At 43.8% G+C, this 15,473-nt stretch overlaps 1 protein-coding gene across 1 annotated transcript in view; it reads right to left on the bottom strand.

Annotated features, from left to right (window-relative positions):
• PKHD1 (PKHD1 ciliary IPT domain containing fibrocystin/polyductin) overlaps positions 1–15,473 on the bottom strand; it is a 579,380-nt gene that overhangs the window by 479,330 nt on the left and 84,577 nt on the right. The window contains exons 29-32 of the mRNA XM_056130637.1: positions 13,985–14,180; positions 12,797–12,864; positions 8,699–10,306; positions 4,776–4,919 (exon numbers count right to left, since the gene is read on the bottom strand). Of these exons, the coding sequence (XP_055986612.1) occupies positions 4,776–4,919; positions 8,699–10,306; positions 12,797–12,864; positions 13,985–14,180 (2,016 nt within the window). The remainder of the gene's footprint in view (positions 1–4,775; positions 4,920–8,698; positions 10,307–12,796; positions 12,865–13,984; positions 14,181–15,473) is intronic.

Raw genomic sequence — 15,473 nt, forward strand, 5'->3', positions numbered from 1 at the left:
CTCAATTTTAGCAAACTTCCCATTTTAATTTAAAATTTTTTGATCCCCAAGCATTTGTAAGACGCACTCCATTCAACCATACGATGTTCATTATAGATAGACATTCATACGTGTGTCTGTGTGTGTGTGTCTGTGTGTGTGTGTGTGTTGGGACGGGGGGAATGAATGGAGGGAGCAAATCCAGAGAAATACACAATCATATACTCAAAATTGATTGCCAGTTCCAGATTTTGATAGAATCCTTAAATCTCATACTGAATCTATAAAAAAAAATAACCAGTGCAATTAGATATCATAAGTTCCTCTCCATATCTATACACTGTAATTAAAAGTATTTTGATACACTCTATTATGAAAAAGTCAAATAATCCATATGCCTAGAGTAAACGAAAGGCTCATGCAAAAAAAAAAAAAAAAAATCAATGAGTGTTTGGTGACACCTAGTGGCAATAATAGCACACTGCACACTGTAGCACACTGTCTTCCCGTTGTTCATCAGTTTGCTCGAGCAGGCACCAGTAACGTCGCACAACAAATTGTGAGACTTGTTGTTACTGTTTTTGGCATAGCGAATATGCCACAGGGAGCTTTCCAGACTTTGCCATGCAGGCGAGATATTCTCGGTAGCTTGCCGGGCTCTCCGAGAGGGGCGGAGGAATCGAACCACAGGCGGGTCATGTTGGCCACGTGCAAGGCAAACGCCTTACCCACTGTGCTATCGCTCCAGCCCAAGTGGCAATAATAAAAATTACAATTCTCAGCTCGTGGTTTCTCTTAAATATGAGTCCTTTCCTACATCTTAATGAAATTTTGTGAAATATGGGAGTCGGAATGATAGCACAGTGGGTAGGATACTTGCATTGCATGCAGTCAACTTTGGTTAGATCCTCAACACCCCATGTGGTTCCCCGAGCTCTCCACGAGTGATCCCTGAGCACAGAACCAGGAGTAAGCCCTCAGCACAGCCGGGTGTGGCCAAAAAAGCAAACAAAAAATTGTAAAATATTCCTACAATTTCTCCTTTATGCATTGTGAAACTCTCAGTATAACAATTTACCTGATTTTTTAAAAATTTTTTTAATTATTTTTATTATTATTATTTTTTGCTTTTTGGATCACACCTGACGATCCACAGGGGTTACTCCTGGCTCTGCACTCAGGAGTTACTCCTGGCAGTGCTCAGGGGACCACATGGGATGCCGGGAATCGAACCCGGGTTGGCCGCGTGCAAGGCAAACGCCCCACCCGCTGTGCTATCTCTCCAGCCCAATTTACCTGATCTTTAACCTTCACTGATTTTCATTTTGAAATTCTCATGGAAATTAGACTGAAATTATACTTTTAATTGTATTAAAAGACACGGTAGTCATATCAAGCATTTACGTGTGTGTGAAAGTGTTGACAAAATGTAGCAGTATTTTTAATAGTAGAAACATATACGTGTAGTCTTGGGTTTTCATATCTTGTTTCCCAGTTATTTCATTTATTTTTTCTTCTATATTGTTGAGCCCGGCAAGCTACCGAGAGTATTCAATATGCCAGACACAGTAACAACAAAGTCTCCAATGGAGACGTTACTGGGCCCGCTCGAGCAAATCGACGATCAACGGGAGGGCCTTTACCTTTATATTGTTTGTGTATACTGCACACCCGCACACCATACACACACACACACACACACACACATCCCTCAGCCCCGCTCCCAACTCAGTCACGTGGCTCAGTTCTCCATTAAGCTGACTCTGCAGCTGTGTTGCTTCCTCATTGTGTATCTTTAAGTCCCACATATCAGAAAGATCATTCTCCCTGAAGAGAGAAACATCGCCTTCCTTCTGACCAATTTCACCCAGCATGATCCTCCACTTCTATTCGTGTTGCTGAAACTTGCATAATTTTGTTCTTTCTGAGAGCAACACAGTATTCCATTGTCTCTATACACCATAATTTCTTGATCTGTTTGTCTGTAATTGGGCAATTGGCCATATGTTGGCTGAGTACAGTGATGACCATAGGGAGGCCTATATCCTTTCAAAATAATATTTTTGTGTTTGGGGAAATCGATTCCAAAAAGTGGTATAGTTGGGAGTTCTATTCCTATCTTTTGGAGAAAGGTCCAGATTGCTTCCCATGGAGAATTAACCAGACAACATTCCCACCAACAGTGGGTAAATGTTCCTTTCTCACCACAGCCCTGCCAACGATGGCTATTTCCAGGGTGCTTAGATTCTTAGAGCAGATACACGCATACACAGGTGATGGGTGTAATGTTGGAGTTATGTCCATCAGAATCCATTATTAACCAAAACAATTCAGGTATAAAACTACGCCCAATGAAGTGGGGAGAGAAGGATTAAAATTACCATTGTCAAAATGAGAGAAAAAAGAGATTGTCTTTACAATAGCCAGAATGTGGAAAAAACCTGAGTGCCCGAGAACAGATGACTGGTTAAAGAAACTTTGGTACATTTACACAATGGAGTACTACTTAGCTATTAGAAAAGATGAAGTCATGAATTTTACATACAAGTGGTACCACATGGAAAGTATCATGTTAAGCGAAATGACTCAGAAAGAAAGGGATAGACATAGAAAGATTGCATTCATCTGGGGAACATAAAGGAACAAAATAGGAGACTAATACCCAAGATTGGCCGAGATAAGTACCAGGAGGTTCACTCCATGGCTTGGAGGCCAACCACACACGCTAGGGGGAAAGGCAACTCAGATAGAGAAGGGAGCATCAAATAAAGGGTGTTGGGAGGATCCTCCCAGGATGGGAGATGCATGCTGAAAGTTAGACTATAGACTGAACATGAGTGCCACTCAATGCCTCTTTTGCAAACCACAGCACCCAAAAGGAGAGAGAGAACAAAAGGGAATGCCCTCCCACAGAGGCAGGGTGGGATAAGGAGGTGGGGAATGGAAGGGATACTGGGATCCGTGGTGGTGGGAAATGGGCACTGGTGGAGGGATGGGTATTTGATCATTGTATAATTGAAACGCAAGCATAAAATTTGTAAGTCTACAACTGTACCTCATGGTGTCTCACTAATAAAAATTTAAGAAAAAAAAGAGATTGTATATTCCCAATGCCAGCACTGAATTTTATACAGGAGGTAGAGGGTGAAACAAACATTGGAATGTATAACTCTTCTACTGTTTATTGCACTTCCTGTATATTGCACTTCCTGTTAGGAATAGGAGACCCAAGGTCTAGTACTCACGGATACTCCAGTATTCCTCCTCCTCCTCCACTTCTTCTCCTATTTCTCCTCCTCCTCCTCCCCCTCCTCCAAGACAATCCAAATAAAGTGCCAGCTCCATTCCATAGCATTGTCCTTTATGAATTTCTGTCCAAGCTAATGGAAAGTGGGATTTTTATTACCTTATAAATATGTTTCCCACCTTCAGGAAGCACACATAAAATAGGAATATATCTTTAAAGCACTATACAGAAAATGTATGCAAGAGTACATGATCTAGGAGATTATTGCAAACAAGGTAATTGCCTAGCTAAGCTGGCTCTCTGATAATTATGGTCATTTCTTCCTTGTACCTTTTCCCCTGAAGTTTAATTGGTAATTATAAAATGTTATAAAGTGCATCATGGGAATACAAAGCTTTGCACTTTTTTTTGAACCTCTCCATCCCAGGAAAACATAACTTCCTACATCAATACCTACTTAATGACTTAAGAATTTTAAGTGGGCCATTTCTCCTCAGAGAACTCCATGTTCTCCCTTCTCTATTAAATCTCTCTCTCCCTCCCTCTCTCTGACTCTTCCATCTTTCTTTCTGTCTCTCTCTCTTTCCTCTGGGAAAAAAAATACTTTTCACTTCTAAAAAGAGTTTAGAATAGTGAGTGATCACAATGCTTTATTGAGTCACTGGGGTCAAGAAACTAACTGAATATTATCAAATAAGAGGATAATGTGTGCTTAATAACTCAAGAATGCAAAACAGTCCATCTGCAGCTTCGTGGCCAAATAAACACTATGTTCCTTCAGTAAGCAGCCATTCTCTACAGCATTGTCGCAGATCACAACAAGATGTGTAGATTGTCATTGAAATGAATGTTTAGAACTACTTTCTTAGGCTAGGCAGGTAATTCAACAGGCCAAGCAGATATTTTGCATGCAGGAAATCTATGTTCAATGCCTAGCACCCCATGGTCCTCTCCCTGAGTGCCTCCTGGAGCACTCTCACAGCACTGAGCCACGTATGACCCCTGAGTACTGACAGACGCAACCCAAAAAGCAGAAAACAAAGCCTCGCTAGTTTGTACATCATCCTGTGACTGCAGTCAAAATCTTTTTTTTTTTTTTTTGCTTTTTGGGTCACACCCGGTGATGCTCAGGGGTTACTGCTGGCTCATACATTCAGGAATTACTCCTGGCGGTGCTCGGGGAACCATATGGGATGCTGGGAATCGAACCTGTATCGGCCATGTTGGCTGCGTGCAAGGCAAACGCCCTACCCGCTGTGCTATCGCTCCAGCCCCCAAAATCATTTTTGATAGCGTCAAAAGAAATTGAATTGTGATGCTTCTTCCTTATTCTTTCAGCAGCGACCTATTCCTATGACAAAGTTATGCTGACAAAGTTACTTCAACACTCAGTCCCTGACCCTAAATATCATTTCTTATGAGTAAGGATGTTTTTTTCCCCACAGTTGCCTGGAAAAAGTGGGGCTCAGCCCAGCATTCATTGCAAACGTGCATTGAACCAAAGAATATTATTCTGATGCTTATGAACTCTATGATTGTTTTTACATACCATCCAGGGGCAGAACCAAGCAGCTGAAAGCTGACACTGTCGCGTTAGCCAGGATCTGGCAGGGAACGCCACAAATGGTAGCGGACATGTTCCCTGGGGAAAATCCTACTCCAAACACATGCACCAGCTTTCCTCCGAGGCCCCCTGTAACACAAAGTGCAAGAATCCATCACAGATGCCCTTGACTCAAAACTGAAAACCTCCTGCTTGCTTTCTGTTCATCCCTCTTCCCTGCCCTGCAGAAGCTTAATTTCTCACACCCTCAGTTTCTTCTCCAGACCAGAATCCCTAACTAAACTGTCCAATGGCATTTACATTTCCCAATCTATTTTTTTAAATGCAATTCTCTTATATAGCAATTCATATAACTATAGTTATGAAACATTGTACACAAACAAGTATAAAATAAAATTTCTCCTAATCACTTGTTTCACTTCCCATTTTTTCTAGAATTTTCTAAGCAAGGTGCTGCTACAGAAAGAATTCATGCCTTTTTTTTCTACAACTTTATTTTTTGATAGCATAGCGGTAGGGCGTTCGCCTTACAAGCGGCCAACATGGCCGACCCGAGTTCGATTCCTCCACCCCTCTCGGAGAGCCCGGCAAGCTACCGAGAGTATTCGATATGCCAGACACAGCAACAACAAAGTCTCCAATGGAGACGTTACTGGGCCCGCTCGAGCAAATCGACAATCAACGGGAGGGCCTTTACCTTTACCTTTATCTTTAATTAGAGACACTTTTCCCAATTCCTAAGTTGTCATTCTAATGGCAACCGGGTTTCCCTGTTACCTGAAACTAGAACATTGCTCATGGACATTCCTTCAAAACTTAGAAATTGAGTTTCCATATGACCCCGCAATACCACTTCTGTGAATATATCCCGAGGGTGTAAAAAAGCACAGTAGAAATGTTATCTACACCTATATGTTCATTACAGCACTGTTCACAATCGTCAGAATCTGGAAACCCTGAGTGCCCGAGAACAGACAACCGGTTAAAGAAACTTTGGTATATCTACATAATGGAATACTATGAAACTGTTAGGAGAGATAAAGTCATAAAATTTGCAAATAAGTGCATGAACATGGAGAGTATCATGCTAAGTGAAATGAGTCAGAAAGTGAGGGACAGACATAGGAGGACTGCACTCATTTGTGGAATATAAAATAACATAATATGAGACGGACACCCAAGGTCAGATTCTTGGACACACAAGGGCCAAAAATATTGCTCTATAGCTAGAAGCTGTCTCATGAGCTGGGGAGAAGGCAGCTGCGATAAAGAAGGGATCACTAAGTCAATGATGTTTGGAGGAATCATTTGGAATGGGAGACGTGTGCTGAAAAGTAGACAAAAGACCAAACATGATAACCTCTCAGTATCTGTATTGCAGACCATAATGCCCAAAGGTAGAGAGAGAGTATGGGGAAAATTGTCTGCCATGGAGACAGGGGAAGAGTTGGAAGAGGGGGGTACATACTGGGGACATTGGTGATGGACAATGTGCACTGGTGGAGGGATGGGTGTTTGATCATTCTATGATTGAAACTCAATATGAAAGCTTATAACTATCTCATGGTGATTCAATAATAATAAAAAAAACTAGTGCATTGCCATGAAATGTTTGCTATGTCAAAATGCACAGTAAAAATGCAGTGGTAAAAGTATGTTGGTGGGGCTGGAGCGATAGCACAGCGGGTAGGGCGTTTGCCTTGCACGCAGCTGACCCGGGTTCGATTCCCAGCATCCCATATGGTCCCCCGAGCACCACCAGGAGTAATTTCTGAGTGCATGAGCCAGGAATAACCCCTGTGCATAGCAGGGTGTGACCCCAAAAAGCAAATTTGTATGTATATATTCTTGAGTTATATATATATATATATATATATATATATATATATATATATGTTGGTATTCTCCATCCCAAAAAGTAAACCACCAAATCATACCAAATAACATAGATCTAAACTAACACCCTCACATAGATTAAAAACAGGAGTGATATGATAAGCACTCAAGTTGTATAAAGTCATTTCCTGAGGAAGGAGCTAGGTGGTACTATTTCTGAGCCCTGCCTTTAGACTAGCTAGAGCAAATTAACATGGGATGTTGTTCTCACTTTTTGCCATTTATAGTAAATGCAAATTCCACTAAATGGCTCCCATTTATTTAGCCATTTTCCCATTAATGAATGCATTCTTTCTCCTGTGATCAATGATGCTACAATGAACTATACATTTTTATGAGTAAAGTGATTGCAAACTCTGAGAAGTGGAAAGACGAGCACTAAGAAAAGGTGACTTGTTCATTTGGATACACAACTGCTCCATTAATCAACAAAATAGCATACTAGTTTACATTCTAAAAGCACTGAATGATTTTGCTCTGTCTAGGCAAAAGTGTGATGATTCCTAAGAGACAACAATTTGACTGCAGCTTCAGAAACAACCAAGGCTGTGTCCCCCAAGACTTTTAGGCATGTCCTCTTAGGCAAAACCTCTTAGTTTCTAAGACTATCACCTTCCTTTCAAGACAAGACCTGACAAACTCGGGAACACAGTACACTTCATACCTCTGACCACAAAGAATCATGGAACCTTGTGGATCTAGAAGACATACAACCTAAGTCTTCTTATCAAAATGGGATGGACAGGACAGGATGTGGAGAGGAGGAAAAGGAAAAGAAGTTACCCACAATATCACTTAGAGCCAGAATTCCCATAGCATTTTACCCAAGTGACACAGGACAAATTCGTTCTAGAAAATGACTTGCTAATATTTCATCTAAGATTTTGCTCACATAATTTCCTAGTTGTAGCATCACAATCTGATCTGAGCCATCTTAAGTGGAGCAAAGCCTTAAATGAAATCAACGCCATCATTGGAAGAAGAGTTGGGTCAAAGTTCCATCTGTCTATAAAAAGGAAAGAGGGGGAGAATGAAGATAGTACAGTGGGTAGGGCATTTGCCTTGCAGGCGGCCGACCCTGGTTCAATCCCCGGCATCCCATATGGTCTTCTGAGCACCGCCAGAGTAATTCCTGGATGCAGAGCCAGGAGCAACCCCTGAACTTCGCCAGATGTGACCCAAAAAGCAAAAAAATAAAATAAAAAAAAGGAAAGAGGTTCATTCACTGTGTTGTTCTATGAACTGAATTATTATCAGTAGAGTATAACCTCCTGGATTATAATAGCAAGATAAAATTAACTATATGTAATAAATAGAAAGCAAATTAATTTGTTACAGTGGTGTAATGTTGGACAAAGCCATTTTCTTTCTATTCAAATGTTCCATTGATGAGCCCTTATAAATGATATTAATTTCAAACAAATTAGAGACTGAAGAACCGCACTTGCAGTGATGTGTTTGCCTTGCACAAGGCCAACCCTGGTTTGATCCCTGGTACCACATGGTCCCTTGAACAATTATTTTTTTTTCTTTTTGGGTCACACCCAGCGATGCTCAGGGGTTACTCCTGGCTCTACACTCAGAAATCATGCCTGGCAGTGATTCAGGGGACCATATGGGACATTGGGAATCAAACCGTGGTTGGCCATGTGCAAGACAAACGCCCTACTCGCTGTGCTATCATTCCAACCTCAGAGCACAATTCTTGAGTACAAAGTCAAGAGTTACCCCTGAGTACTGCCAAGTATGGCCCCAATCTCTCCCCCCAAATAAATAAAAAGTAAATAAGTTAATGCATCAAATTCAAATACAACCTAGCACATGGGGAACAAACATCCATCAATTCTTTGATAAAATAACAGAGCATGACAAAGACCAGTTTGAGGAGGAAACTGACGCTAAGAGGCCAGTTACCCTTCCATCCTCTCTGGGCTCTGGGGTTCCTGTTCATCACCTGACTCAGTCACTAGAACACCATTCACACAACAGCCTGTGTGTCTCACTCCACTTACCAAAGTTCTCGGTCACGGCCGTAACAGCGGCTCTGGATGTGAACACCAGGGCAGAGGACACCCATCCCCTTCTGCGGTCAAAACTCCTGACCAGGTACTCCCCGGCAGGCAGGGCTGGAAGTGGGCACTGCAGAACAGAGTGGTTCCCAGAGATGCCCAGACACGGTGATGGCCCTATGAAAATGTCCATATTCTCAGCTCCTGAGATGCGGGCCACCTCCAGGGTTAAGACTTCCTCTGTCCAAGAAATGGAGAGCAATTCTGGGGTGAAGGCAGGGCTATAGTCGATGACCCCCATCTGGAAAGAAATTCCATCCACCTCTAAGACCAAGCTCTGGGTACCGTTTCCAGCAGGAAGCACGCACTGAAGGAGCACGGAGCTGATGCTCACGGTCAGGCAAGCCCGCTGGCCCACGGACACTGAGGTGGAGTTCTGGCCTCTCAGAGTTGAGCCCTCCACCGTCAACAAGTTCCCACCGAGCAGGCTGACGTTCTTGGGGAAGTAATGAAACACTTGAGGCCAGATGTGGAAGCGTCTGGAAATGTTGCCAAAGCAAGCATCCCCATTTCCAGGGTCAAACACAGAAACGCTGTGGGGTCCAGGGCTCAGGTCGCTGACCTCACACGCCACGTGGCTTCTATTCCAGAAAGTTGTGGTGCACGGAAGGTGAGTGTCCACCACCACCTGCAGTTCCCCGGGGGCCCTGCCTAAGCGCTGGCCCCAAATCAGCACCGTGGTCAGAGCCCCAGTGACCTGGGCCGCAAAAGCTTCCACCAAGGGCGTCGCCTCTGGGGAGAGAAGGACCGTGCAAGTGTCCAGACAGTCGCTGGCCAGCCCACCCGCCAGCAGAGTGATGTTCAACACGTGGGGGGTGTCGGGGCGGGGGTCGCCCACCGGCTTCACCTGGCAGAGGACCATCTGGTCCCCCCAGCTCAAAGGCTCACAGGCGAAAGGACCAGAGGGGCGCAGGTGGACGGAGCCCGCGAGGGGCCGCAAGGCCCATCCCCGCACGGTGATGACTGTCCCGCCGCAGGCCGACCCGTGCCTCGGGGAGATGGACACGATCTGGGGGGTCACCACGAAGCGTGGGTCCACCGTGGAGAGATCGGCCCACCCCAAGTGCTCGTGGCGCGCCTGGAGAGGGTAGGCGCCGGCGCGCAGGCCGCGGAGAGGGAAGGAGCACGAGGCCCAGCCGGGGTCCCTCCGGGGAGGCCCGGTCCCCAGCCTGCAGTCCAGGTCCCCCAGACTCAGCACCGCGCCCACGACGTGGATTCCCAGCACCGAGAACCGCAGGCTGCCGGCCACAACGGTGCCCTGCAGTGCGGTGACCACGGGGGTCGCAGTGGCTTCGTAGGTGAAGTTGAAGCGCTTGCCCATCAGGCCTGGGGACAGTCCACAGGTTGAGGGTCCCAGGCCGGTGCAGATGTCCACCGCGACCGTGAGGGCCACAGCGCCCGCGCCTGGCAGCGCAGGGGCCGGTGGGGTCTCACACCAGATGCTGCTGTCCGTGGAGGTGACCAGGGCGCAGGAGCTATTGCCCACCAGGACCCGGATCAAGGCGGTGTCCCGACTGAACCCTTGTCCAGAGATGCTGAGGATGGTTCCGCCTAGAGCAGACACATGGAAAACCAAAGGTGAGAAGTTAAAATGCAGAGCCAGAATCTGGAAAAAAAATCTGAGTGCTTGAGAATAGATGACTGGTTGAAGAAACTTTGGTACATCTACACAATTGGAGTACTACGTAGCAGTTAGAAAAGATGAAGTCATGAAATTTACATACAAGTGGTGGAAAGCAGCCTGCTAAGTGAAATGAGTCAGAAAAAGAGGGACAGACATAGAAAGATTGCATTCATCTGGGGAACATAAAGTAGCAAAATAGGAGACTAACCAAGAATAAGCCAAGATAAGTACCAGGAGGTTTACTCCATACCTTGGAAGCCAGTCGAACACGCTAGGGGGAAAGGCAGCTCAGATAGAGAAGGGAGCACCAAGTAAAGGGTGTTGGCAGGATCATCCCAGGATGGTAGAAGCCTGCTGAAAGTAGACTATAGACCAAACATGACTGCCACTCAATGCCTCTTTTGCAAACCACAGCACCCAAAAGGAGAGAGAGAACAAAAGGGAATGCCCTGCCACAGAGGCAGGGTGGGATGGGGGGATGAGGGGAGTGGAGGGCTACTGGGATCAGTGGTGGTGGAGAACGGGCACTGGTGGAGGGTTGGGTATTTGATCATTGTATAATTGAAATCCAAGCACAAAAAATTTGTAAGTCTACAACGTACCTCATGGTGTCTCATTAATAAAAATTAAAAGAAAAAAAATAAAATGCAGAGCAAGGAGCAGCGGGGGCGGGGTGTGAGATGCATCGTGAGAGCGTGAGGGTTTCACCTGCCCCTGCCCATGTGCAGTGGGATCACTGCGGGGACCCGAGGGGCTGAAACGCACCTAACAGGAGCAGTGTGAAGGATTATAGCGGGAGAAGTTTATTATATTTAAGACAATTTTCAAGCAAATGTATGTCTTAGAAACCATCCTATCAGGGGCTGGAGTGATACCACAGTGGGTAGAGTGTTTGCTTTGCCTGAGGTGGACCTGGGTTGGACCCCCAGCATCCCACATGGTCCTCCGAGCACTGCCAGGACTAATTCCCGAGTGCAAAAAAAAAAAATAGGAAAGAAAGTAACCATCCTATCAATCAACTCAAACATGAATACTAAACTCCATCTGCTATATCATCTTATGTTATTTTTATGTCTTTCTCTATTTTATTTATTAGAGTGTATGTATATCATCTGTATGCATATATAACATATGTTAAAGAAAGATAAACGTTTCTTTGAAATCTGCCAGATCTGACATCATCATTTCATGTGATTCCAGTTATTCCAGGTATTTTATGTGTAAATATGGCATTCAATACATATTCAATGTATTCACTAATGAAAAATAAATTTATTAGACTTTTCTGTTATAATCTATACTACTCTATAAATAATCCTTAAAGTAGTCACATGTGTATGTGTGTACGTATATCCTATGGTGTGTGTGTATATATGCATATATAAATTATGTGTATGTAAGAGGCATAGAAACATTAAAAACTATTTGTGATGCTGCGATATTCTTAATCTTTGTCTTACTCTCTTTAATCATCAGTGGGAGACCACGAAATACCGTTATGAGACCATGATTAATACAACATACCCTGTAGCATTACTGACTCTGTGATATAACTGAAGGATTTCACCATACTCAAACAGTTAAGGACTTATTTTTTTTTACATTACCACAATGATTATTTACATGGAAAAATACAACTGTCAATTTTTAATTTTCTAGATTTCTCTGTGTATCTTGTCTTTAGATCACCCATATCAGTGGGTACTGGTATTTCTAACACTGAGTCCTTCATCCCGACCCCCAGCAGAAGGAAAAGGCCCCAAGATTTCTTCCTCTTCTCCTCTTTCAAGTATAAGAAGAGGAAACGATAAATGCAAAATCTCTTGATTCGCTGTTATCCACTCATGTTGCATTCCCAATTAAGCAGTTCAGCCTCTTTCCATGGGAAAAGAGAAACCAGGCACAACTCTTTTTGATAAGAATTCTTTGATTTCTTGAGATTGTTGTAGGGATAACTCACTGTCACTGTCACTGTCCTCCCATTGTTCATTGATTTGCTCGCGGGCCCAGTAACGTCTCCATTGTGACACTTGTTACTATGCTTGGCATATCGAATACGTCACGGGTAGCTTGCCAGACTTTGCTGTGTGGGTGAGATACTCTTGGCAGCTTGCCAGGCTCTCCGAGAGGGGTGGAGGAATCGAACCTGGATCAGCCAGGTCGGCTGCGTGCAAGCTAAATGCCCTACCCGCTGTGTTATCACTCCAACCCCATAGAGATAACAAATCATCCAAATTTTCACACCCTTCCAAATACAGCATTTGGTTCCCCAATAACTGGAGTTTTCTTTAGAGAGAAAATAAATACAATTATGTTGCCCTGTCTGTGGCTTCTTCCAGTTAATTCAAAAACAAAATCTGAACATGCAATGAGTAGACTTGCCAGGTAAGTGACATGGTCTCATCAGAGACACTCACCCAGAAGGGACCCACAGCATGGCTCAATGCTGAAAACTTCTGTGATGTATTGAATATGAAGATCAATCCTACAGAAATAGGAGAGTGCTGTCAAATAGATATAAAGAGAGGTAGAAAAGGAGAAAAGAAGACCGAAGTGTTGATCCTTGAATTGGTTCACTTATAAGCAGATTTCTAAACAATATTAACATACACACATAGTTCTATCAAAGTATTTTATCTTCCTCATGATTTTTTAAGTTTTCCTCTTGCTTTATTATAAGAGCACAGTATACAATTAAACAACACAAAGCGATAGTAGAGTGGGGAAGCAGGATTCTTGTCTTGCACTCAGCTCGCCTGGTTCAATTCCTGGCACCCAATATGGTCTTCTGAGCCCTGCCAGAAGTGGTCCCTGAGTGCAGAGCATGAGTAAGCCCTGAGCACTGCCAACTGTGGCCCCAAAATAACAACAACAACCATGTAACATTTAAAAAGTGCTTATTTCGCTGATACTGGTGAGACTTTTGGTCAATAGAAAACTATGAGTAATTAAGTTGTGTGGGGGATGTCCAAAGTTTTATAGACAGATTTTTGAATGCAAAGAAGAGTTAGGGACCCTATGTCCAAGGGTGAAATGTATTTTGGGTAGAATCAAAAAAAAAAAAAAAGAAGCGTGAATTGTGAACAAATTCAGACTAACAGAGAAGAAAGGAAATGGTTGAGAGATGTGTCATACGTTTTCTGACATGAGTATCATGTGGGAATATCGGTTCCATACAGTTTAGCTGCTTTCTAAATGAATAGAGGTAACCTCTGGAGAAATAGAGGTAACCTCTGGCAAAGAAATTCAGGGCAATGAGGATATGAGCTTTACTGGTACAATAATTTTAAGCCACCTATACAAATCTCAATACAGTATTTGAATCCCCACCCAAACCAAGAACTATGACATTTTCATTCCAGGAAGTTCTACTTTTCCTACTTTTAAATCAAAAATTTCCTAGAATTAGTCTTAAAAATAAACTCTTCGACAGGTTCTCTAAGATGATTTCAAGTTGCGTGATACTTGTGTATTTGTCCCCGAATTTCTGAAGAAGAAAAAGAGGGAGGAGAAGGAAAAAGAAAACCCTAACTCTAAACTGGAAATCTTCAACCAAATCACGGACTATCAAACAGAAATAAAATTAATAAGAAGAATCCACCCACCCTTGTGAGCAAATGCTGATGCCATTAATGAAGACAGAGATATTGTGGAGACCAGCTGGCAGTGCAGGCAGTGCCACCTCCAGGCCCTGGGATGTCAGTGCAACGATCCGAGCTGGGGTATCCTGGATATAGACCTCCACGTCCAAGTCTGTGCAGTTCGGCAGAAGCATCATTCCAATGAAAAGGGTCTCACCTCCTGTATTGAAGATTCTGTTAGTCCCTGTGATGTAAGTTTGGGGCTCAACTATTTAATTCTAAAAATGTCTTTAAGACTAAATACAGTCAGCCTTGGGCATTACACTTAAATTCAGAGTTTTAATGCCAACTGAACTTTGTCACCATGAGTTTCTTGCAAGTTTTTAAATAAAGTAACAGTGTTTAATCTCCAGGGCATAAAAAGCAAAACTGTACTCAAGAGCTACAAATGCTAGAACAAATCAAGAACTAGTTTGGGGAGCTGACAGTCTTCAGAACTTGCAAACAGCATGCCACGTCCATTTATTTCTTTTTTGTACGTTTTTTGTCTTGGCTGTGTTTTCTGGGTCTTGTCTTTTTCTGTTTTAATTTGGTGTCACAGCCAGCAGTGCTCAGGATTTACTCCTGTTTCTGTGCTCTGGGATCACTCTTGACAGAGCTCAGGGGACCATCTGCGGTTCCAAGGATCAAACTCTGGTCATGCATGTTTAAGGCAAACACCTTAACCATTGTACTATCTCTCCAGTTCCAATACTTTTTTTTTTGTAACTTTCACTTTTCTACTGAGAGCACTCTGAAGCTGTATCTCAATGCCCAGTGACCTCTACAATAATTTTATCTCAGCGGTAGGGTGTTTGCCTTGCATGCAGCCAGCCTGGCCAAGCCGGGTTCGATTCCTCCACCACTCTCAGAGAGCCCAGCGAGCTACTGAGAGTATCTCACCTGCACAGCAAAGCCTGGCAAGCGACGTGTGACATATTCAATATGCCAAACACAGTAACAAGCCTCAAAACAGAGACGTTACTGGGCCTGCTCGAGCAATTCGATGAACAACAGGAGGACAATATTTCACATGTGATCCCATTTGATCCCCAAACTGTCTTGATCACATATCCAGGGCAGTTAGTAGGACTGGCATTTTGCTTTTTAAACAAAGGTATTTGTAATTAGCCAATGGACATGGCAAGGCCTGAAAAGCTTGGCATGTTCATCATTAAGAAGAAACAATTGTCCCTAACAGCGGGGCCGATTTTGTCCCTCTCCCAGGTCAGTGAAAAATCGACCCTAGGATGCCACCTTCCCTGCTTCCAGTCCCCAGGTGTTCTCTCAGACCCTGGGTCGCCCAACCTCCCCAAGCGCCTTCCTGTGCATCCCCAATGCCTCAGCCACTTTTCTCCCTCTGCCAGGTATCCTTAGGGGGCGTGGCCTCTGGAGAAGTGGGCATGGCCTGTTTGGGGACTGCCAGGTGCTGACATGGCCACAGATAAATTACCCAGACCCAGCAATCTCATGT

This window comes from Sorex fumeus, unplaced genomic scaffold (genome assembly GCF_029834395.1).
Source record: "Sorex fumeus unplaced genomic scaffold, SorFum_2.1 ptg000080l, whole genome shotgun sequence".
In the NCBI taxonomy this organism is placed as follows: domain Eukaryota; kingdom Metazoa; phylum Chordata; class Mammalia; order Eulipotyphla; family Soricidae; genus Sorex; species Sorex fumeus.